At 32.3% G+C, this 26,411-nt stretch overlaps 1 protein-coding gene across 1 annotated transcript in view; it reads right to left on the minus strand.

Annotated features, from left to right (window-relative positions):
- Positions 1-26,411, minus strand: part of LOC127716177 (gem-associated protein 5-like) — a 265,274-nt gene that overhangs the window by 130,657 nt on the left and 108,206 nt on the right. The window contains exon 16 of the mRNA XM_052222302.1: positions 9,636-9,812. Coding sequence (XP_052078262.1) covers positions 9,636-9,812 — 177 coding nt within the window. The remainder of the gene's footprint in view (positions 1-9,635; positions 9,813-26,411) is intronic.

Consider the following 26,411-nt stretch of genomic DNA (forward strand, 5'->3'; position numbering starts at 1 on the left):
CTATGGAACCTTGTAGTACATTTTCAGAAAAATCCATACACTAACACACAAGTTATGTCTGGAAGTTACAAAAATGCTTATTTTTGGCCCCTTTTTGGCCCCTAATTCCTTAACTGTTGGTACCATAACCCCCAAAATCAATCCCAACCTTCCTTTTGTGGTATTGAACCTTAGGGTAAAATTTCTTAGAGATCCATTCACTTAAACTAAAGTTAGAGTGTGAAAACCAATGTGTCTTCGGACGACGACGACGCCAACGTCATACCAATATACAACCGCAAAATTTTTTTGCGGTCGTATAAAAAGTTAAATAAGGACATAACAACAACAGGTTTGAAAGAACAAAAAGAGGAGAATAAAAAACAACTAAGAAAGCATGTACAACACATGAACCAAAAAATTAAACAGAAGATTGCTAACACGAATTTTTCCGTTCCTAAAAAAAGACTAAATCATCAAAATTTGTACTTTCGGCTTTGCATTATCAAAATCAATTATGAATTTATGTTTGGAATGAAATAATCTGTGATAGAAAATTTATGAAAACTAATCAAATGTAATATAATAAATGTTTCCAAGCCATCCAAGGGAAATATATTAAGTTTTGTTTAAGAGAGACCTAAGTGAATAAAATTTCCATTATCACGTGAAATTACAAGTTATAAACAGAAGTGTCGTAGTATGAATGTAAGAACTGTATACCTATTTTTTTGTTTTTGCAATAAAGTATTCCAGGAACTGAAATTCAATTCAATAAAATATTTTCAAATCTTATATATATATTAGCATGCAATGAAACATGTGAAATTTTCACTAAAGAGTAAAGTAATGGATAAATGAGGCAAAAGATACCAAAGGGACATTCAAACTCATAAGTCGAAAACAATCTAACAATGCCGTGGCAAAATAACAATAAAATGCTTCGCTGGGGCGCAGCTTGATACGACCGCAGAGGTCGAACCCTGAACAGTTGGGGCAAGTATGGACACAACATTCAAGCTTGATACAGCTCTTAATTTGGATTGTTATTAAATATTTGACACAGCATAGGTTTCTGACACAGAAAGAATGTGGTCTAAGAACTTGAATTTTTTTAATTTACCTATTATGGTCCAATGTTCAAAATCAAAATACATGGTTAGATTCAGCATATCAAAGAACCCCATATATTCAATTTTTGTTAAAATCAAACAAAGTTTAATTTTGGACCCCAACTTGGACAAACTTGAAAACATGGCCCATAATCAAAAATCTAAACACATGTTTAGATTCAGCATATCAAAGAACCCCAAGAATTCAATTTTTGCTAAAATCAAACTATGTTTAATTTTGGACCCTTTGGACCTTAATGTAGACCAATTTAAAAAATGGGACTTAAAATTAAAAATCTAAATACACGGTTAGATTTGGAATATCAAAGAACCCCAATAATTCAATTTTTGATGAAATCAAACAAAGTTTAATTTTGGACCCTTTTGACCTCAATATGAACCAATTTGATAGGGGGGTCCACAAATAAAAAATCTAAATTCATGGTTAGATTCAGCGTATCAAAGAACCCCATATATTCAATTTTTGTTGAAATCAAAAAAAGTTTAATTTTGGACCCCAACTTGGACCAACTTGAAAACTGGGCCCATAATCCAAAATCTAAACACATGTTTAGATTCAGCATATCAAAGAACCCCAAGAATTCAATTTTTGTTAAAATCAAAATAAGTTTAATTTTGGACCCTTTGGACCTCAATGAAGACCAATTTAAAAAAAACGGGACCCAAAATAAAAATCTAAATACACGGTTAGATTTGGCATATCAAAGAACCCCAATAATTCAATTTTTGATGAAATCAAACAAAGTTTAATTTTGGACCCCAATTTGGACCAACTTGAAAACTGGGCCTATAATCAAAAATCTAAATACATGGTTAGATTCAGCATATCAAAGAACCCCATATATTCAATTTTTGTTGAAATCAAACAAAGTTTAAATACTGGACCCTATCTTGGACCAACTTGAAAACTGGGCCCATAATCAAAAATATAAACACATGTTTAGATTCAGCATATCAAAGAACCCCAAGAATTCAATTTTTGTTAAAATCAAACTAAGTTTAATTTTGGACCCTTTGGACCTTAATGTAGACCAATTTAAAAAACAGGACCCAAAATTAAAAATCTAAATACACGGTTAGATTTGGAATATCAAAGAACCCCAATAATTCAATTTTAGATGAAATCAAACAAAGTTTAATTTTGGACCCTTTTGACCTCAATATGAACCAATTAGATAATGGGGTCCACAAATAAAAAATCTAAATACATGGTTAGATTCAGCATATCAAAGAACCCCATATATTCAATTTTTGTTGAAATCAAACAAAGTTTAATTTTGGACCCCAATTTGGACCAACTTGAAAACTGGGCCAAAAATCAAAAATCTAAATACATGTTTAGATTCAGCATATCAAAGAACCTCATATATTCAATTTTTGCTAAAATCAAACAAAGTTTAATTTTGGACCCTTTGGACCTTAATGTAGACCAATTTGAAAACTGGACCCAAAATTAAAAATCTAAATACACTGTTAGATTTGGCATAACAAATAAATAAATGTGATCAAAGATTTTACAAATCTAATGCGCCATACTGTGCAATTAAAGATTACTTCTTGAAATTTTTCAATATTTGAAATTTGAAAGAAAAAAATATTTGAAGAATAATTCTTTTTAATTTCTGAAATCTGAAATGAGAAAAAATTGACCCCCCACAATTTCTTTTTATCCCCCCCCCCCCCCCTTTTTTCCCCCAAAAAATTCTTTCCCTCAAGATATGGTCAAAATCTCAATTCAAATTTCCAATGGAGTTGGCAACCATAATTACCCATTTAAATTTACCATAGTGCTAACTTAATCTATTTTATAATAGAATTAAAAATATAGTGTCAAATCTTTCATATGGATTTTTTTGTAAAAAAAAAGATGCAACATTTGCAGATATTTTTACTGGTCTTCCTTTATAAATATGCATTTCTTTAAACATAATTTAAAAGCAGTGTAAGGGAAGTAACCAAAACGTTGTATTTGGATTACCTCCCTTACACTGTTTTAAATTATCTTTATTGTTCATTAACCATTACTTTATACATAATTTAAAAGCAGTGTAAGGGAGATAATTTCAATGATGTTTTTGATTTATCTCCCTTACACTGCTTTAAATTATGTTTTGTACTAAAGTATTTGTCCATTAACCAGGACAACCTTGTTTTTCCCCCTTTTTTGCCCCTAATTCCTAAACGGTTTGAGCCATAACCCCCCAAAGCAAATCCTAACCATCCCTTTGTGGTATGGAAACTTGTAGTATAATTTCAGAGAGATCCATACACCGTTCCACAGTTATTGTCTGGAAACTAGAAAATGCTTATTTTTGGCCCCTTTTTGGCCCCTAATTCCTTAACTGTTGGTACCATAACCCCCAAAATCAATCCCAACCTTCCTTTTGTGGTATTTAACCTTATGGTCAAATTTCAAAAAGATCCATTCACTTAAACTAAAGTTAGAGTGCGAAAACCAATGTGTATTCGGACGACGACGCCGGAAAAAGGACGACGACGCCAACGTCATACCAATATACGACCACAAAATTTTTTTGCGGTCGTATAAAAATAGGATGAAAGACAAATAACATTATACAAAACACAACATAGAAAACTAAAGACTTAACTCCACCAAAAAACAGGGGTGATCTATGGTGCACTGGAAGGGTAAGCAAATCCTGCTTCATAGGAGGCATCCGTTGTGAGGCTCATGTAAGTACAAAGCCTGTGATAAGTCAAATTTGGTAGGTCACATTCAAGGAGAAGAGGACAGGATTGTGGATACAACAATTGGAATGTATCAGTCGTCATCTGTGAAACTGATTTTTCATAACGATCAACCAACTAGTGATGATGTTCCTAAAATTTTCGGAGGGATGATTTCAACTTGAGCAACTAGTTTCCTTGTAAGCAGCAACCCTATCATAAGGAAATTATGATAGGAAATGCAAGCTCTGGAAAGTCCTAAAGTTTAATTCATTTTTTGAAACAAATGTAAATTCTACACTATTAAGTAATTCTTTTTAAACTGTTCATTTACCAGAGTAATAGGGGAAACATTTTGGAGGTAATAGGATACTAGTACCCAGGTGTTACTTGGTACCTGTTATCCCATACATTGTAAAAACCTCCTTTTCATCATTTAATCCTCTAAAGTATTGAATCCATGAACAAACTATTGAAACCCAAATTTCATAGCAGGCCTTTCAGATCCCCAGTATTCCCTTTTTGTCTACTTATTCTAGTAAAACAAAATTTGGCCTGAGTCAAGATTTGATTTTTGTGAATGACTGATTGATTGATTGTTGGTGTTTAAAGCACCATTGACTATATTGTGGTAGTAAGTTTTTATTGGTGGAGGATGCCCGAATGCCGGGAGAAAACTGGAGGATGCGTGAATGCCGGGAGAAAACCTTGATCTTTGTCAAGAAAACTTGCCATCCTATTGTAAAATATGGCATTTGTCAAAACAATGTACAAGTATCAACTGGCACTTCGTGTAGCTCAGTCTGCATGTCAGTAACTGCTAGTAGTCTGTTGCTATTTATGTATTATTGTCATTTTGTTTATTTTCTTTGGTTGCATCTTCTGACATCGGACTCGGACTTCTCTTGGGCTGAGTTTTAGTGTGCGTATTGTTATGCGTTTACTTTTCTACATTGGCTAGAGGTATAGGGGGAGGGTTGAGATCTCATAAACATGTTTAACCCCGCTGCATTTTTGCGCCTGTCCCAAGTCAGGAGCCTCTTAAGCCTTTGTTAGTCTTGTATTATTTTTGATTTTAGTTTCTTGTGTACAAATTGGAGTTTAATATGGCGTTCATTATCACTGAACTAGTATATATATTTGTTTAGGGGCCAGCTGAAGGACGCCTCCGGGTGCGGGAATTTCCCGCTGCATTGAAGACCTGTTGGTGACCTTCTGCTGTTCTCTGTTCTATAGTCGGGTTGTTGTCTCTTTGACACATTCCCCATTTCCATTCTCAATTTGATTTAGTTTTCTATAATGTGTTTTGTAGACTGTTGCTTGTCTTCTGGTCCTTTTTTTTCAATTTTTGCCATGGCACTGTCAGTTCCTGTTCGACTTATTAGTTTAAATATTCCTAAGGTATCTTTTGCCTGTACATTAAAACAGGAAACAAAACTGCCTACTAGCTATAAAGGATGATAAAAATTCATTATCTGTAGTAATATTACTTTAAAGAGATGATTAAACCCACACACAAAAAAAAAATCTAAATATCTAATCAATATCGAATATGATTTCATTTCTTATTCACACATGACTGCTTTTTCTTAAATAATGCCTCCCAAAAGTATTTTGTTTTTGCTGTACACAATAAAAATTATTGCCATCGTTTTAAAATATCATCTATAATTGAAGCACTGATTTTACAAATATCAATTAATCATTGTTTTTTGTCTTGTGGGTATTTTCATACGAAAGATTAACTGCGCTTGGAGAAAAACAATAAGATAAAGATAATTTTTGTTGTTGACTTTAGTCAAGATTATAATTCATTTCCACCTACTAAAGTCACGTCAATACACATTCTACAATTACATTTAGTGGGAAATGACATTTCTCCATTTAATCTATTGATTGATTGCTGTTTGCTTAGAAATCAGTGGCAAATATCTCATGCATATTCAGGATGAAAATAAAATTAACAATACATCTGATGGTTAATAAAATATGAAAACAATCTAAAATTTCTTGTGTCCAAAGTGCTTTTCTTGATTCACCTTCATTCCATCAGGAACACTCAAAACTGAATATTTAAAAGCCAAGGATGTATATTAAGGATGTGGTCAGATGAAATTAAAAAAATCTAGAATTTAAAATTGATACTATAAGTCAGAAGAGCATTGGTTAAGGAACAAATAAAATAAGCTAAAAATAATGATAGGTTGTGGAATTCCTTTTCGAGATATTTGATTTTAAAAAAATGGCGGGAAAAGGCTGACTCGGACTTTACCTTATAATTTAGCATTGGCATTTTTTGGGTCTCAAATCACAAGAAAAGAAATCTAGAATCTGCTTAAATTTTGGTAACTATCTTTTATGAGCTATTGAAGTCTTCTATGAAAAAAATGGTGGGTGATATGGGGCAAAATATTTTACCCTTTATCGTAGGAAAAACCCATGGAGTCCGAACATCTGACAAAAATTTCTAAACCTGACATGACTACATCCTTAACCAAAATAGTTGAAGAGCTATTATGACCATATAAGACCTTTAAATAATAGCCAAATCCATATATAAAGGTGAACTTTGCTTCAGGGAGTTGAACCTTAATTTCTTAAATATTTATAAATTTATAAACAGACAATTTAAGAAAAGTTTGTTATAAATCATGTCAGTACCAAAGTATGTAGGTTGACCAGTATGAAGGGAAGGAATGTTGACTGTCAGGTTGACCCGTATGAAGGGAAAGAATGTTGACTGTCAGTCAGGTTGACCAGTATGAAGGGAAGGAATGTTGACTGTCAGGTTGACCAGTATGAAGGGAAGGAATGTTGACTGTCAGTCAGGTTGACCAGTATGAAGGGAAGGAATGTTGACTGTCAGGTTGACCAGTATGAAGGGAAGGAATGTTGACTGTCAGTCAGGTTGACCAGTATGAAGGGAAGGAATGTTGATTGTCAATCAGGAAAATGAGGGTTTCTCCATTTTCACTTATGACAAAATGTATGAATAAAAGTGTTAAAATACAATGTTGGGTAAACAGTAACAAAATACATTGGATAAAAAAAGCAACCCAACAACATGATTAAACAACATGATTAAAGTCAAAACCTCTAGTGTGCAACATACAGTCTTTATCATGTTAATAGATAACTGTCTATACCTAATATGTGCTAGATAAAATGTATGTCTGTATCTAACATGTGCTAGATAAAATTGTGTGTCTGTAACTAACATGTGCTAGATAAAATTGTATGTCTGTAACTAACATGTGCTAAATAAAAATGTGTCTGTAACTACCATGTGCTAACATGTGCTACCGGTAGATAAAATGTATGTCTGTAACTAACATGTTACAAAAAAAATGTATGTCTGTAAATAACATGTGCTAGATAAAATTGTGTGTCTGTAACTAACATGTGCTAGATAAAATTGTATGTCTATAACTAACATGTGCTAGATAAAACTGTATGTCTATAACTAACATGTGATAGATAAAATTGTATGTCTATGACTAACATGTGCTAGATAAAATTGTGTGTCTGTAACTAACATGTGCTAGATAAAATTGTATGTCTATAACTAACATGTGCTAGATAAAAAGTATGTCTGTAACTAACATGTGCTAGATAAAATTGTGTGTCTGTAACTAACATGTGCTAGATAAATTGTGTGTCTGTAACTAATATGTGCTAGATAAAATTGTCTATAACTAACATGTGCTAGATAAAATGTATATCTGTAAATAACATGTGCTATATAAAATTGTTTGTCAGTAACTACCATGTGCTAGATAAAATGTATGTCTGTAACTAACATGTGCTAGATAAAATTGTGTGTCTATAACTAACATGTGCTAGATCAAATGTATGTCTGTAACTAACATGTGCTTGATAAAATTGTGTGTCTGTAACTACCATGTGCTAGATAAAATTGTGTGTCTGTAACTTACATGTGCTAGATAAAAAGTATGTCTGTAACTAACATGTGCTAGATACAATTGTGTGTCTGTAATTAACATGTGTTAGATAAAATATATGTCTATAACTAACATGTGCTAGATAAATATGTATGTCTATAACTAACATATGCTAGATAAAATTGTGTCTATAACATGTGCTAGATAAAGTTGCATGTCTGTAACTAACATGTGCTAGATAAAATTGTATGTTTATAACTAACATGTGCTAGATAAAATTGTATGTCTTTAACTAACATGTGCTAGATAAATTGTAGGTCTGCTAATAACATGTCTAAGATAAAAAAATCTCTAGTAATGAAGCCAAATCATGGTTGAAAATTATCTAATCTCCAGTTGTGACTCAGGACTATCCTGCCAAATGTGTAGAATGCACTCAAATAATACATGTTGTATAGCTGAAAATATTTAACAAGAGACAGATCTATGCCTGTATCTCTCACCTGGTGAAAACATTGCCAGTTTGCTTCATAAGGACTTCTATATGTACGTACTATAGTTAATCTTTGTGCCGTCGATCATTTTTGCAATTTACATGTTTAACCTAGCTCCTATAGGTTTCTAGCTAACATCCAATACTTCAAATAACAGTAAATATTTCAGGGGGAATATATATTACTCCAAAACAGGTTGTCAAAAGTTGGTAAAAGTCTAAAATGGCCATGTTGCAAAATTTGTGACCAAATTTTGCTGAAAATGACTATATTCAAATATCTGGAATAGTGAGAATAATTAAATCTATTTGCAATGAACCACAAAGATTTTTGTTCTAACAAATCTGAGTCTCATTATTTTCTTTTTGCCTTCTTTTTTCATTTTGATTTAAAAAAAATTCAAAAGATGAACAATAAAATGCTTCCCCAAGAGCAGTCTGATACGACACAGAGGTCGGACCCTGAACAGTTGGGGCAAGTTGGGGCAAGTTCCCCCCCCCCTCCTCAAAAATTTTTTTTTTTTTATTTTTTAAAAACATTTGAAATTTTGAAAAATCAAAGTATGGCCCCCCAAAAATATTTTTTTTTCAAAAAATTTGAAATTTCAAAAATTTTGAAGAATAAAATATGAACCCAATTTCAGAGAGATCCATAGATTTAAACACAAGTTATAGTCTGGAAACTAGAAAAATGCTTGTTTTTGGCCCCTTTTTTGCCCCTAATTCCTGAACGTTTGGGGCAATTACCCCCAAACTCAATCCCAGCCTTCCCTTTATGATATGGAACCTTGTGGTACAATTTCAGAGAGATCCATACACTTACACACAAGTTATTGTCCGGAAACTACAAAAATGCTTGTTTTTGGCCCTTTTTTTGGCCCCTAATTCCTAAACAGTTGGTACCAAAATCAATCCCAACCTTCCTTTTGTGGTATTGAACCTTCTGGTAAAATTTCATAGAGAGATCCATTCACTTAAACTAAAGTTATTGTCCTGAAACCAAATGTGTCTTCGGAGGACGACACCGCCGCCGCCAAAAACATGATAGCATTATACGAAAGCAAATTTTTTGCAGTCATATAAAAAAATATACTGTACATATTTTCCAACTGACCTAAGACATCTAATGGCAAATACGGATACTACAGATTCATGATATTTTGTGAGGTACTTCAACAGTTTTCACTGCTTTTATTCCATACAGTATCAGTTCTACTTATTGTTGAAGGTCTAACTATGACACTCTATTTGTTTACATCCTCGTCCATTGATCCCTGATGGATAGTTGTCTGATTGGCAATCATATCACATCACCTTATTTCCATATTTCATTAATATAACAAGTGTTCATGAAAACACAGATTTCCTATATTATACACATAAACATGTTCAAGCCAAGAATAAAGATAATATTAGAAATACAAAATATTAAATACTCACAAGGTTTTAGAACTTTTCTCTCCTTTATTTTAGTAAATTCAGGCTGAACTTCAGTAACTTTAGCACTATTGGCAGAATGAGCTTCCTTGGACACGGATGTGACCTCTGACCCTGTATTGTCGTCTGCTTTGGGTGATGACGTGCTTTTCAACACTTCTTCATCATTATTTACTGAACCTAAAATAAAATGAGACCTTTCAAATTCCACTGAAGATATTGATTCAAGGAAAAAATTCCCAATCACATAGAGATCAGTCGTTAATTAAGTTCTAATATAGTAAAACAGTTCAAAAACCGAAACTGAACTTCTTATAAAGTACATCAATTTAATTTGTTCAATAAATGTAAAACATCAGTAGTTAATACACATTCTTTTTTTCCTAAAAATGTCAGTTCATAAATTCTTACGATTTTACAAGCATATTACATATTGATAAACTAATGAACTGAGATCACTTCATGTAAACAGATCGACAGCATCATCTATAATTGTCATATCTGATATTTCAAAGTTAAAACAGTCATTCAAACTTCATTAAAATCTACATTTCAATACGACAAGTTAAGACCCTGATACATGGTAATACAATTTGCATGATCCTAGTTTTAACGAGTTTTTTTAATTGTGCATGATGTTCACGCTGTAAAGTATATTATGCAGTGAACAGGGCAATTGTGCATCTATGTTGAAAACGTAATGCTTCTTCTAGCATGACAAATCTTCTTTTTTCTCCTTAAAATGCACCAAAATGACAGATGCTTTCAGAATCAAGTTTTTCTAAATAATGTACTCAGAGAATTGGTATACCTATGAAAATGGAGATTTCAGAATCAAGTTTTTCTTTATAAAGTACTCAGGGGATCGGTATACCTGTGGAAATGGGACTGTTCAGATTCTGATTTTCTGTAGAAAGAAATCAAATGATTCAGTATTTTCAATACAATTTAAGGAGGGGTAAAGGGGGGGTATCTGCACGGAAGAACGCAAAATCAAATTGCCATTTCACGATGAACAAACAATTAAAAATTTCTTGCACGTTGATCTTTTTACCGATTTCACGAAACACGGTGAATAACGAACCTTTTTCACGGCTGCATGTGAAATAAAAATGGCAAAACATGTTGCACGAAAATAACCCTTTTTAAGGACTTTTGTATTGTAATGTACTCAAAATAGGCAAGGACATGACAAAATGTGACACAATTCAAACGAGGAAACCTAAACAGTCAGGTTTATGCTCAAACAATAAATGGAAAACAAAATATATCAGTCAGCAACAAAGGATATCAACTGAACAATACTGTACCCTTGCAGAAATAAATCCTGACAACTTTTATAATCAGGATATCTCAAGATTATCCTGGGAAATCCTGAAAATATCCTGTTAGGCATTAAGCCCTGTTTTTAGGAAAAAACTTAATGGGAGAATTCCAGGAAATGTCAGGACTTTCAAATCAAGCATCTTTAAACAAGGGGAATTCTCAGGATATCTCAAGACTTTCAAAAATCATATTATATAAACCAGGATATATCAGGACTTTTCCATCAACATTCATCCTACTTTCAGGACATTTACAAATTCTATCTGAATGAAAAAAAAAACAAATAAAGTCCTTGATGATTCCTGGTATTGGGACTTAAGAAAAAATATAATCTGTATTACAAATTCAACTAAATAAAAAAGAAAATCTTTGGGACTGAAATTAACTGTTGATTGTTAAAATAAATATTCACATGAAGATAGCATTTTCTAGCCAGGATTTGAAAAGGGAAGGGTGCTAGTCAGAAAAAGGGCAATTATTTAAGCCTCATGATTAATTAGCATACATTGTATACATTGTATAACCAAGGCTCTAAGGCTTAGAATTAATCAAGAAGAGGAGTAATAAAGTTCAATACTTTTGGCTAAATTTAATATGATTGACTTTCAAATCTCAGGTCATTAATTAAAATTAGTAGCAGTTTAAATGGTAAAGTTTTTTTCCAAACTCAGAGAAATTTGAATTATTAGTACATTGCACTTGATAGATCAATTAATGAAAGTAAAGATGAAAAAAATAATTTTCAAAATATATATTTTTTAAATGTTTTCAGGTTTAAAATACTTAAAAGTAATATTCTGATAGGCATTTGTATTCAATTTGTTTTATATTTATTTTTTTTACGAAAAAGAACATAAATTTAAGGAATATATTGTGAAAGGTGATAAAAAAGGGGGAAGTAACTCAAATTATTTTGTCAAACATTTTTGAAATACACAAATTATTTATGACATAAAGCAAAGGTTATTGGTGTTAATTAAAAATGTGTTTGACACCAAAGCAGTCAGGTGCACTTAATGGGTCACTTAATTTGACAGTTAAAGGTTTACACAGCTAGCTGAACTTCCTGTTCATGGAAGCATTACGAGTTTCAGTTTGACAGTATTTCAAAGTCAGAAAAATGCAGAGATTTTTGCTATAAAAATGGCAGGGTGTCCAAGAAACGCCCCAGCTTGTCTGACATAATAGGTGTTGGACATTATGCAGAGTAATTTCGGAATAAGCCTAAGCAGGCTAAGTTCATGACAACTGCACAATTTACATAAATGACTTAAATTTCACATCAATAATAAATCGCATTCCGAACTATTTTGGAAGTCTTGAAACACATATATTTTTGTCATTGCCAGATATGTTTAACAATTTCTCATTAACAGACTGCTTGCCGAGTTGTTTGGTTTTATTTACATTGCCAGTGCCAGTGGTACACTGGTACGCTGCAAGAAGTCTATCTTGACTCTTCCTTTCCCCAAAGTATTAAAGATGTAAATTCTGATTTTCTCCAAGTTCACATATGTGCCTTTCTATTAATTGTCGTCCGGCATATAAATAACTTAGAAAATTATCAGATCAATGATAGGCCAACGACAGACATCGTAACACGCTGGTTTCTCAACGTAAGAAAATGTAAACAAGTCATGACCATGTGGTTTTTTGTAATTGTACAGAACAGCTCGACCCTAAAATATACCGTCTTAGATAATGCGGCCACTAGTTCATCCGCATGAACCCTGTTCCGATTAAATTGAAGATTTTGTTTTTATATTTAAAAACTGCCCTGTAATAAATATTTGTATGCAACACCCTTGATTTAGTTTTATAATACCGTTACGGGGACGGACCAACTTCTGGCCGATATAATATGGGGCGAGATTGTCACCTCGACGTGAGCGTACGTGTACTTGATGAATATGTCACCAAATTGTGATTACACTGATGGAAACCTGATGAAGATGTTTTCAGATAAGTGCATTACAAATTTAATTTAACATGTGTATATAATGATTATAAAATATAATTTATTGAGGAACTATGAATTTTTTTATGGTTTTTATTTGAGCAAATCAACATCAGAAAGTCTGAAAGCATAAACTGAAAATATATTGGTAGATATGTTAAAATTAAATTGAATTGTGTGAATGGTTCTTTAGTGAAAATAATAAGTCGCTAGTTTTTAAACGCCCCTTTACGGGACGTATTATGATATACCGTTGTCCGTCCGTCTGTCTGTCCGTCCGTTGTCAACATGTCGGACAGTAACTCAATAAACAGCTGCGCCATGAGCGCATGATACGCCCGTCGTCTTGTGTGTGAATTTTTATGCAATAAGCATAAATAGTTTCTGACATACGGCGTGACATACGAAAACCCCCCTTTTTTTTACAAAAAACTCAATATCTCTAAAATAAAATTTTGAATCAAAACCAAAAAGTATACAGATCTTTAGATTAATATAACTAAGAAGTGTGTAATATTTTAAGCAATAATCATAAATCGTTTTTGAGATACGGCGCGACATGTGAAAAACCCCTCCCCCTTTTTTTACAAAATACTCAATAACTCAAAAATAAAATTTTGAATCATCACCAAAAAGTATACAGATCTTAAGGTTAATATAACTAAGAAGTGTGTAAAGTTTTAAGCAATAAACATAAACTGTTTTTGAGATACAGCGCGACATGTGAAAAAACCCTCCCCCTTTTTTAACAAAATACTCAATATCTCTAAAATAAAATTTTGAATCATCACCTAAAAGTATACAGATCTTAAGATTAATATAACTAAGAAGTGTGTAAAGTTTTAAGCAATAATCATAAATTGTTTTTGAGATACGGCGCGACATGTGAAAAAAAACACACTCCTGTTTTAGTTACTAAGTCCGGTAACTCAAAAAGTTTTAATCTTATTTTCACCAAAAAGTATACAGATCGTTTGACCATCATAAGAAACAACTATGTTAAGTTTCATGAAATTTGGATAAGTCATTCTCAAGTTACGGTGCGACATGTTTACGCCGGACAGACAGACGGACAGACAGACGGACAGACGGACAGACAGACGGACGGACGCCGGACATTTGTATACCATAATACGTCCCGTCAAAAATTTGACGGGCGTATAAAAACTCTTTAACCAATTTGCATGAAACTTTGGTGAATTGTATATATATCTATTGACATGAGCTCCCTTTCGATTTTCATAAATTTTAGATTATACGTTTCCGAGTTATGGGGTTTTATTCATTGAAAAAGGGGGGATTTTTCCAGTTTTCGGACAATAACACAAAAACACTTTCACCAATTTGCCAGAAACTTTGATGAATTGTTTATATCTATTGATGTGAGCTCCCTTTCAATTTTTATGAATTTTAGACTTTACGTTACCGAGTTATGAGGTTTTATTCATTACAAAAAGGGGGATTTTCCAGTTTTCAGACAATAACTCAAAAATGTTTTGAGCAGTTTTCATGAAACTTTGCTGAATTGTTTATATCTACTAATGTAAGTTCCCTTTCGATTTTTATAAATTTTAGCTTTTACGCTTCTGAGTTATGAGGTTTCTTTCTTAAAAAAAGGGGTGATTTTCCAGTTTTCGACAATAACTCAAAAGTGCTTTGAGCAGTTTTCATGAAACTTTGGTGACTGGTTTATATCTATTAAAATAACTTCCCTAAAGCTTTAGGTTTTTTTATAAATTCTGATATGACATTGAGAAGTTATTGAACTTTATTCTTTGAAAAAGCGAAGTGCGTATCATGCACTCATGGCCCAGCTGTTTATTTATCTTCAGGGGATAAAAAAAGGGGGAGGGTTTTTAAATTAATTTGATTCCAAATGGTGTCCAATGTACTGTATAAACATACAATAATATTTCTATTGAATGTATTGCTTCAAAACGTCTTGAACAATTGATTCTTTGTGGATCTTTTTGATACTTTTAGGGGATTGAATGATTAAATGGAGCTGCCAATTTTGATATTAAACAGATTCCATGCAGATTCCAGTCACCTTTATTCAGCAATACTAGTTGGAAGAACAGAGACAGCAAATTTTATTACAGAAAGGAGGAGAACTTTACATGTATCCTTTTATATATCTGACACATAATTTTAATAGTATAATATTGAATATTATAATATTTGAAACTGAACACTCACAGCGAGCATCATTAAGCCATGCTGAACAATGAGTATCCAAATACAATTAAGACAATGAAATGCTTGAAGGTGTTAGTGAACATGGGTAGGAGGGAGTGGGGGTGGGTACCATTTTTATTGGTAATTAAACAATATAAGCAGCGTGAACATGGGGGAGGAGGGAGTGGGGGGTGGGTACCATTTTTATTGGTAATTTAACAATATAAGCAGCCATTAAAAATGGCCAACAAGATTGCTAGTAGTACTAGTATCAAATTTTGATGGAAGTTTTAGAATCATTAAATACAAGGCAATTTTTTTTAATGGGAACTTGACAGCCATTGAAATAAGCTATTAAACATGGCCAATACAAATACTCATTTATACTTATTACAATACATCTTGCTGTAATAAATTAATGAGCTAATGTAATTCATACCCCAATGTTTATATATACCTGACAGATTTAATACAAGGGCAATCATCTACCTTATAATGAGGAATATGGATTTAAACTAATAACAGAAAATATTTGCAAAAGAACAAATTTGTGCATTAAAAAAGGATTTTACTCAAATTTTGTACATACAAGCAAGACATTATTGGTCCTGAACTAAGGACATTCTCAGGATGTTCACAGGATATACCAGGATTATCCCATGGCCAACTCAATGCAAGCAAATCTGTAAATCCTTTTTCCTGAGACCAGGACCTGATGAATCCTGAGCACAGGATTATCACAGGATTCTTTACTATGATATTTATGGTCTGGATGGTCTCTGGATATCCCTGGAATATCCTTGTTCCAATACCGTCCCATGTTTAACCCTATCCCAGGATAAGGATATCTCAAGATTGCCCTGGGATTTTTCTCAAGATAATCCTGAGATATTCTGGGGATATCTTGTGATATCCTGACCCATTTTCGCAAGGGCCTGAGCGACTCTTTTCACAAAAAATCTTACGAATTGATCGTAAGTTATACTGAAATGTGTATGACTTACGAGTATTTTACTCTTAAGATTTTTTGTGAAAAGAGCCGCTGTCTCCTAACTAGGAAAACTCACATAATGAATGTGGATGGGTTTATGTTCCATTTGAGTTTTTAGAGAGATACTGTGAGCAATTAGCTCACAAAACCATACACCTTGCAAAGTCCATGTTTTGGTAATGGAAATTCCTAAAAATAATTTAGATCTAAAAGAAAATAAAAGCTAAGGTGCACAATGGCATTATATGATGAAGATTCTGAGAAATTTATTCTGATAAAAAAAGAAGGTGCACAATAGCATTATATAAATCATTTTAGGTCATGGATTAGTTGTGGAAACAAAATGACTTTTCTTGTTTTATCAACACTTATAGCTAGAGAAACGATAAAAAATTTATCTATTACTTAATTCTGTTTAAATCAGACGCACTCATCTGATATTTTCAGGACTAACACCCCTCAGACATGAGAAGCTTACATCTAATACATGTAAACTATGTAAAAGTTTCAAAGGCAAAAGACCATGACTGAGGAGGAAGTGCCAAACAATACTCAGAGAAATAAGATGTGCCAATGCTAATGTATCTGCATACCAAGTATCATTGACCTACCCCTAGTGGTTCCTATAAAAAAGTAAAATAACAAAAATTACTGAACTCCAAGGGAAATTCAAAACGGAAAGTCCTTTATAAAAGCTCAAACACATCTAACGAATGGAAAACAACTGTCATATTTCTGACTTGGTACAGGCATTTCCTTATGTAAAAAATGGTGGATTATTATATAAAACTGATCTAATCACAACTAATACATTGTTGATACCATGACTACTGGAAACAACATGCCTAAGTCTCTCTTTTTCAACTTTCTCAAAGCGAGACACAAACTGTGAATATTTTAAATAACGAAGAAACAAAAACAAAATATTAAATTCTATTGCAATTGAACTGATAAACAAAACATATTTTATTCATTTGTCTTTAACAAATGCATATCTAGAACAATATAGATCTCTCAATGATAATCATTCAATAAAACCTCTATTTACAGTAGATTGCAGAAACAGATATCTAAAATGTCAATGTCAATTGCTTAATCAATGCATAATTATGGTGCAATGTATCTTAAAATCATCACAACAAAATGTAGAAAATAATGCATGTTCGTTCAATATTAGTTCTGCATGTACTAATCTTGTAATATCTAACCTACTTTTATAAACTGTTAGAACAATTTAAACCAATGACATAAAACACATTTTAATAACGTCTGCCTATGTTTAAGAGATATTAGAATTTCCTGTTTGAGTAGGAAGTCTAAAGTGCTAATTCAGAAGCATAATACGTTGACAAGGACTTTTATTGCTATATTGCAGAGATTAGGAAATATTAACCTAATTTTTAAAACATTTTCATTAGTATTTAACCTAGTTAAGGAATAGCTGAATCAGCAAAAACTCATTTTGCAATGAAAGTCATGGCCAAGCATAAGCAAAATAACAAAATTCTACGACCTCTTTAGCATTTTCATTGTTCAAATCCAATTCCAAATGTGTCTCTTTTCTTATTAGTTAAAAACAAATAAATTATCAAAACTTATTTAAAAGTTGCTGAAATATGACGTCCATTTTCACTGAACTTGCACACAATTTTATTTAGGGAACAGCTGAGGACCACCTCTGGGTGCGGGATTTTCTCACTGCATTGAAGACCCATTGGTGGCCTTCGGCTGTTTTCTGCTCTTTGTTCGGGTTGTTGTCTCTTTGACATATTCCCCATTTCCATTCTCAATTTTATACTAAATATAAGGGAAGCGTCCATCAATCTTTAGTTTAGATCAGACAGATTAATTTAAGTGTATAATTTTAAAGTCACTCAAATTAAACTGAAATATGTTGTTAAAAACTTTTTTTTTTTGCTTTTATTTTTAAGAACTTCTACCCTAGTGAAACATCAATGCAGTGTTTGTACAATTGCCAAGGCGACAACTCTCTACCAGAAGCCAAATGATATAGAAGTTAACAACTATATGTCACTGTAAGGCCTAAACCAATACTGGATAGATAACTATAAAAGGCCTCGAAATGAAAAATGTAAAACAATTCAAACGAGAAATAAGCAGCCTGATCTATGTGCAAAAACAAAACTATAAAGAAATATGATATACAGCAATAAACGATAACCACAGACTCCAAACCCTCCCCCTAACCTGGGACAGTGGTGCAACAGTGCAACACAAGCATAAGAACAAACTATTTAAATCAGTTGAAAAGGGCTGGACTCATCAGATTGATACAAAGCCCCCAAAACACAAAAGTTACAATTTAGTACAGATCTGAGAGTTATCACAGTTACTAAAACCTAAATCAAAGCCAGTATTAACTAACAAAAAAATTGTGTACCTAAGACTGAAAGTCAATTTTTTCAAATGTCACCTGTCACAGTCAAATGAAGCTTGTAATTGCCACTGTATACACAGCAATTATCAATGCTGTAGTTGTTTAACATTTGAACAAGCTGTGATTAACCGATTTTTTTGTTGCACATGTAAACATTACACATGCGATAAACAAGTGTGATGGGATAAATGCCGCACGACAGAAATAAATTTGGTGTAAAAAAAATTGAATTAAGTGAGTTGTAAGGTAAAAAATAAAACATTTTGAAATGGCAAATTGCAGAAAATCCAATCAAAATGCCATCAATTAAACTTTTAAGTGATCATTAGCTTAGAAAATAGTGAAGAAAATTATACTGCGTTCATATTACATGGTTTAATCAATAGCCTTATCACATGCAGCAGAAACATATATGCACTACAAAAATGATAGTTTTTGCAGTGTTATTAATATTTCATAAATCGTCATAATCAAACATTTTGAAATCTACTATATAAAAATAAGAAGATGTGGTATGATTGCCAATGAGACAACTCTCCACAATAGACCAAATGACAAAGAAATTAACAACTATAGGTCACTGTACGGCCTTCAACAATGAGTAAAACCCATACCGCATAGTCAGCGCATATTTAGCCTGAAATGTAAACAATTCAAATCAGAAAACTAACAGCCTGATTTATGTACAAAATAATGAACGAAAAACAAAAATGATATACAGAAACAAAAGAGTGGACGTAGCAGGGTACTTATACATCCCCACAACAAAAAGACACTAAGCACATGGTCATAATTGTGAACTCTCTAAGATATCGGAGGGAAACTCCCAATTTTTATCACAAATTGGGTAATCTTCCTCTGACAGCTAGTAAATACTACTCTTTTTGGAACAAAAATGTCCAGGTTTTTTTTAGGATTTCTCCACTGCAGAGAATACATTATATTTTCAAGGATCGTATGAGAAAAAAAAATCATCAATGATATGACATACAAGATGTCCTATATAACATAATTTATTTTTGAGAAAAGTTACAAACAAATTGCCTATCTTACAAACACTCATAAGACTTCAGTCTTAGGGAGCAACAATTTAACTTCAACGGAGGGGGGGGGGGGTTTGTCCCAGTCAGAAAAGAGTCACAAACATTTTTTTTTAGTTTTTCTATGCTATTAATCAAATTATTTTTTTCAAAATTCAACACTATAAGGTATGGGGAAAAATCTGGATTCAGAATATTTTTTTTGTCATCTGCTTGACCACAATATTTTTTTTTATCAAATTGGGGATCAGAATATTTTTTTAGGAAAAAAACCATAACAACACCCCCCCTTAAGTTAAATAGTCGTTCCCTTAGCACTTAAATCATGCATACTCATACCACATCTTTTTATATCTATATAGCCCCAAAAAAATTGACTCTTAAAAATGAGCTGTGTTGGACAGAAATAGACCTTATGCAAATGATTATTATTACACCTGTTAACTTATTTCGGGTTCAAAAGATCTCTATGCAAAATCTGGAACTGTTCGAAAATTGAGCTGATATATTTGAGAACCTTACAAAACAGACCAAAATTTATCCTTTATTTCCTATATGAAAGTTCCAAAATAAATCAAAATCTGATACATGTACATGTATATGTGCACTTGAATAAGGTTGATTTCTATCCGACGCAGTTCAAATGTTTCAAAGAGTTTAGAAGTAATTCTTAACCTGTCAAAGAATTGTTTCCGAATAATTTAAATTTTAAAACATGCTACAGTTAATAGAAATTCAAGAATTTTTCGAAAATTTTCTTTATTTCCACAAATTCCAAAGACATTTCCAGGAATGGAAAATAAATATTCTTATTTCTCCCTTTTTACTGTTTATTCAAGGGAACTTTCTTCTGTCAAATTTAAAGTTGTGTTAAATTTATAAGATAATTGGTTAAAGCAAATTAGAGTTATCGAACGAAGTGTTGATGGATGGTCACTGAAGGACGGACATTAAAATATACCATTATACGTTCCGTCTTCTACTAGTGTATAAAAATAAGAAGATGTTTTATGATTGCCTGTGAGACAACTCTACCAGAGACCAAACAACATAGAATTTAGCAACTGTTTAGTAAATTATTCCAGTTAATTAACACTCCTCTTGAAAATTTTCTTTAGCAGAAAATCTCTAACTTTGGAGGTTAGAAAAGATGAGATTATAAATATTGATGTACTTTCTGATATTGTAACAAACCAACTTTTTATGAAAGGAAAGACATTCTGAAATCGGTTAGTTGTCTTCTTAAAAATTGTGTTGAATCTTTATCACGATATTGGTTTAGCGTTATTCTATTTAAGATATATTTACACTCTTATTCATTTAATCCTTCCTGTTGATTTTATGGGTGTCTTAAGTACTCTTTATGGTATAAGTTTATATGCACTCCTCATTGAAGAATTATATGTGATCTTCCAATGATTGTTTATGTTAAGGATTATGTACCCTTGTGTTGATTCAATGGTAAACATGTGGAAATTTTATAGAAAATCCACAGCCTTTCCCCTTGTACTCTCATATTTGGCAATTTGATGCTTGGTATATGTAGAGGATTATTGCATGCAGTGCTAGCAATGATTTCCTTAAAACAAGTTTATAAATTTAGATATTGGTTAAAACAAATATAAATATGGACCAATTCAAGTACACCTTCCAGGGTGCGCTCGACTTTAGTGACTCAGCACGAGGTGTTTTGGAATTTAAAGGTTGTTTAGGACTTTTTGTAACAAATAAATGCTAGCACATCATAGAAAAATAAGTGAGTATGTTTAAAATTTTATAAGAAAAATCTCTGTATTAAAGTCTGTGGATTTTCTACAAAAATCTTGGTTTTATTTTTACCAAATTCTCTTTTTTCTACTAAATGCAATTAAAGTATAAATAATAATGCTTTGCACAAAGTTTCCCTTTGGTATATATACAAAATGGACCATCTCTATTATTCATTATCTTTGCTGTTTTGATACTATTGCAGTTTAAAATTTTCGTAATTCACAGTCCACAGAAGGGGTCATAAACTTTAGTCTTTAAGGATGTACTTAGATGAAATTCAAAAAATCTAGAATATAAAATTGATACTATAAGTCAAAAGAGTATAAATGATAAAGGAAAAAAATAAGCTAAAGATATTGATAAGTTTATAATGGAGCTCCTTTTCGAGATATTTAATTTTTTTTAAATGGCGGGAAAAGGCTGACTCAGACTTTTACCTTATATTTGCATTGCTATTATTTGGGTCTCAAATTAAAAGAAAAGAAATCTAGAATCTGCTTAAATGTTGGTCAATGACCTTTTATGAGCTATTGAAGTCTTACATGAAATTAAAATTTGGGTGTTATGGGGCAAAATATTTTACCCGGTATTGTAGGGAAAAAACCAAGGAGTCCAAAAATCTGACACAAATTCCTAAACCTGACCTAAGTACATCCTTAAAATCATATTGAATATGTGAGGGCTGATCACAACTTATACAATTAAATGTAGCAACAAACTGCATAAGTTCTAACGGTGTTTATATATCACAACTCGTTCGCTATGCCCATGTTTGTTGTGACATTTTGGATTTCAATGAACATAATCTATGTATTACTGGTAAATTATTAAGTCAGGGATTTCGTTAACATAAATTACTACAAACTTTTACTAAATTCATCCATAGATACAAAGATTTGGTTTGGAAGTTTGGTTGCACCTGTAGAAAACTTATTTCAGACAGGATAGCACATCCTAATTTTTATGGATGTTGTTTACTAACAGAGCCTGGAAATTTAGATACGTTAACTCTGGGTACACTTATCGATCCTTTAAACAAATTTATTCTAAAAGGTTACCAATTGCCAATTCAACACTGTAATTAAATCTTTGAATATTGTTTTTATTGGTATTAATATTGATTTTGTTATCAGTAAATTAAAATCAAACTAAATATGGACTGGTGTATAAAAATAAGAAGATGTTTTATGATTGCCTGTAAGACAACTCTACACAAGAGTAATGTCTCATTAGCAATCATTTTCGTGGGTTGGGGAAAAATTCTGATTTCTTTGATAATAGAAAATTTATACTTCTTTGAACATTTAAATTATGCTTCACATATAACCACGAAATCCACGAAGATGCCAACCAATATTAGTGATTCCAGAGTAGTTCTGAAGCATATTTATGTAATATATATATTTCATTTTTCAAATTCTGGATGTCAAGTTTTATTTTTGAGACAGGTGAAAAGGAAGTGAGCTTCATCTTCTATTTCATATAAAATTTGTTAAGATGAGTAGTGCTACATAGTTTGAATAAAAATACAAATTGATTCATAGAAGTTAATAATATGTCCAGTGGCAAATATTTCATGTAATTTCAGGACAAGAAAATATTTAATAGTGCATCAAATGAGAAGGTTCTGCAAAGTTAGGGTGCACGACAAGGACGAAGGGACGAAATTTTGAGTTCCACCAGAAAAAGAGGGCATGTTGGAAAGAAGCTGAAATTTCATCTTTTGAGTTCCAACAGACACCTTCTGATCCCTCAAAGAGTTCTTGCAATCTCTCTCCAACTGGTATCAGCAGGGATGCAGACCTTTATTAAAACACTTTGGACAATCAAACAATTGACAGGTTTCTGCCTAGGTGTTGTTGCTGCAAAACAATGACTCTCATGGTTCAAGTTAACTTTACATCTGTTAATGGATGATAATCTATGGACAATAGAAATTCCTGTAAATAGGTTTGACAGAGCAAATTCTGTATGTGACTGTCTCAGGAGCTTGTAATTCTGTTGGTGTTTGTTGCTATATATCATATCAAGTTTTTTTTTTTTATTGTTTTGTGCATAAATCAAGACTTTTATTTTCTCATTTGAATTGTTTTGCATTTTGTCCTGTCAAACCTGTTATAGCTTGAAGTGCGGTTTGGATTTGTCCATTGTTGAAGGCCGTGTTGTGACTTTCAGTTGCTAACATTAACATCATTTAATCTCTGGTGGATATTTGTCTCTTTGGCAATCATACTGCATCTGCTTATTTTTATATTGATAGTTAGAAATCATTAAACAATTCGATGGTATATTCAAACTAGTTGTACCACAGTTTCATAATAACTGATTACACAAAAATATTTTCATTATTTTGTCTACAGCTTTTCGTTTATTTTAATGGTTTTGTCCCACTTAAGAAATCTATGTTGGCACCAGAAAGTCCATAATCGACTATTTAATGGAATATGATATATTGGTAATACAAGCAATTACATAATTCTGTCATTACATTACCATAGCATACGTTCCATATCTAATCAAACTGCTTGACACTGCATCAAGTGTGATAGAGTATTTCTCTTCCCAAGACAGTTAAAATTTCAGGTTAAAAACACAAGGTTTGTCAAACTTTTTGAATACTGAAAAATTTAATTGCGGAGAGTGGAGAAATATGGTATTGCACAAGATTTGGTGGTGGAATCTGTTTCTCTAAACAAGTCTCTATACATAAATTTTGACTCATCTGCAGAAAGATGTGTTCTTTTTATGTGACATCATCAGACATTGTTACCTTTATTCGTGACATCACAATAGGAAATTCAGAGAAACACAAGAAAATTTAACTTCATAATTGAATTTTGACCAATGAAAAACTGAGATCAAACAAACCACACATTGATTAAAAAAAAATAATGAACAGGTTAGGAGAAGGATTAATCAGTTCTTAGAATTAGAGAAAAACAATTACATTATTTTGTTATTACATCATATTTTTCCGTATCTAATAAAACTGCTAGACATATGTTAAAAAGAAGGAAGTGTGTTAAGGGTCTTATATTAGCTCAAGAAATGGTGTTTTACAAAATCATAAAATTTACGATGAAATAATTATAGATTATCAATGTTTTTTTTCAAACAAGAGGGTGTTTCTCAGGTACAATCTCATAGAAGGACGACAGCCCTGAGATAAGATTTGGCCGAGAAACCTCCTCGAGTTTGAAAATCTGTTTATTGCTGTTTTTGCCTTTGACATCATAGATGTTTACATTGACAACGGCAAGTTCACCCTTAGTTTCTGACGATGATTTTCTATTTAAAGCGAGTAGAGTAATAAGAAAAATTTAAATAAAAAAAAAAAAAAATCAAAAGAAAAATACACAAAATAGCGATACTTGAAACATCATTAGCAAATCAAAATGTAACAGTGACTGTAAGGTCTTTCAAATATGTTTTGAATATTAACCAAGATTATATAAGTTTAATTGATCAGTTGTATGTTTTTTAAATGCCACTTTAAGCACTATTGGCTATATTGTGGCAGCCAGTTTTTATTTATGGAGGAAGCCAGAGTGCAGGAATTATATCGTTGAAAAATGATATTAATAAATAAAGCCTTTCAGAGATAAAATGACAGAAATTGAATATTTTATACATATGTTTACAAGAACCATGTAAATATTTATAAAAATGTTGTTTGTAAAGACAAAAATTAAACATTGTAAAAACTGTTAAAAAATATGAGGCTTATAATCTAATACACCAGTCAAGCACCTTTTCTATGTATGACTTAACATCAGAACTCATATCAAAACAGTTGGATGTCTGAAAATCAATTGTGAAGTGGAAGAGGACGGAAAATCAATTGTGAAGTGGAAGAGGACTGAAAATCAATTGTGAAGTGGAAGAGGACTGAAAATCAATTATGAAGTGGAAGAAGACTGAAAAAATCAATTGTGAAGTGGAAGAGGATGGAAAATCAATTGTGAAGTGGAAGAAGACTGAAAATCAATTGTGAAGTGGAAGAAGACTGAAAATCAATTGTGAAGTGGAAGAGGACTGAAAATCAATTGTGAAGTAGAAGAGGACTGAAAATCAATTGTGAAGTGGAAGAGGACTGAAACATCAAAATTTCTAAAAAAAATCTTAACATTGACCAATGAGCCATGAAAATGAGGTCAAGGTCAGATGAAACCTGCCAGTTAAACTTGTACCCCTAATAATCATTCTAACAGTTAACACTGCTGCCACCACCAGATAGTATTTCCTATATCTTTCATTGTCGACTGCCAAACAAAAACCTTTTTTGAAATGATACTGAGTGCTGATCATAGATAGCCTCTATTTAATCTATACACAATTTGTCTAGATCAGGAGCAATTTGTGACCCTTCCAGAGCACCTGAGTTCACCCCTGGTTTCAGTGACCTTAATACTGTTCAGTAGAAATAAGAGGATGTGGTATGAGTGCCAATGAGACAAATCTCCATCCAAGTCACAATTTGTAATAAAATGCTTTGCTGAGCGCAGCCTGATATGACCGCAGAGGTCGAACCCTGAACAGTTCGGGCAAATTTGGATATAATATTCAAGCTTGATACTGTCTGAATTTTGATTGTGATCAAATTTTTGACATAAATAGGTTTCTGAAACAAAATAAATGTGGTAAAAGATCTTACAAATCTATTGCGCAATACTGTGCAATTGAAGACTACGTCTTGAAACTTTAACAAAAATTTGAAATTTGAAAATTTTTGAAACAATATGAATTCCTTAAAAAAATTGGAACCCCCCCCCCCCAGCGACTTTTGGAATCCCCCCTTGGAGCAATTACCCCAAGACTCGATCCAATTCTTTCCTTTGTAGTATGGAACCTTGTAGTACAATTTCAGAGAGATCCATACACATCTAACACAAGTTATTGTTTGGAAACTAGAATAATGCATGTTTTTGGCCCCTAATTTCTACATGTATGAGGCAATTACCCCCAAACTCAATCCCAGCCTTCCCTTTGTGATATGGAACCTTATGGTACAATATCAGAGAGATCCATACACTTACACACAAGTTATTGTCCGGAAACTACAAAAATTGTTGTTTTTGGCCCCTTTTAGGCTCTTAATTCCTACACTGTTCGCCCCATA

This window comes from Mytilus californianus, unplaced genomic scaffold (genome assembly GCF_021869535.1).
Source record: "Mytilus californianus isolate M0D057914Y unplaced genomic scaffold, xbMytCali1.0.p SCAF_9, whole genome shotgun sequence".
Lineage (NCBI taxonomy): Eukaryota > Metazoa > Mollusca > Bivalvia > Mytilida > Mytilidae > Mytilus > Mytilus californianus.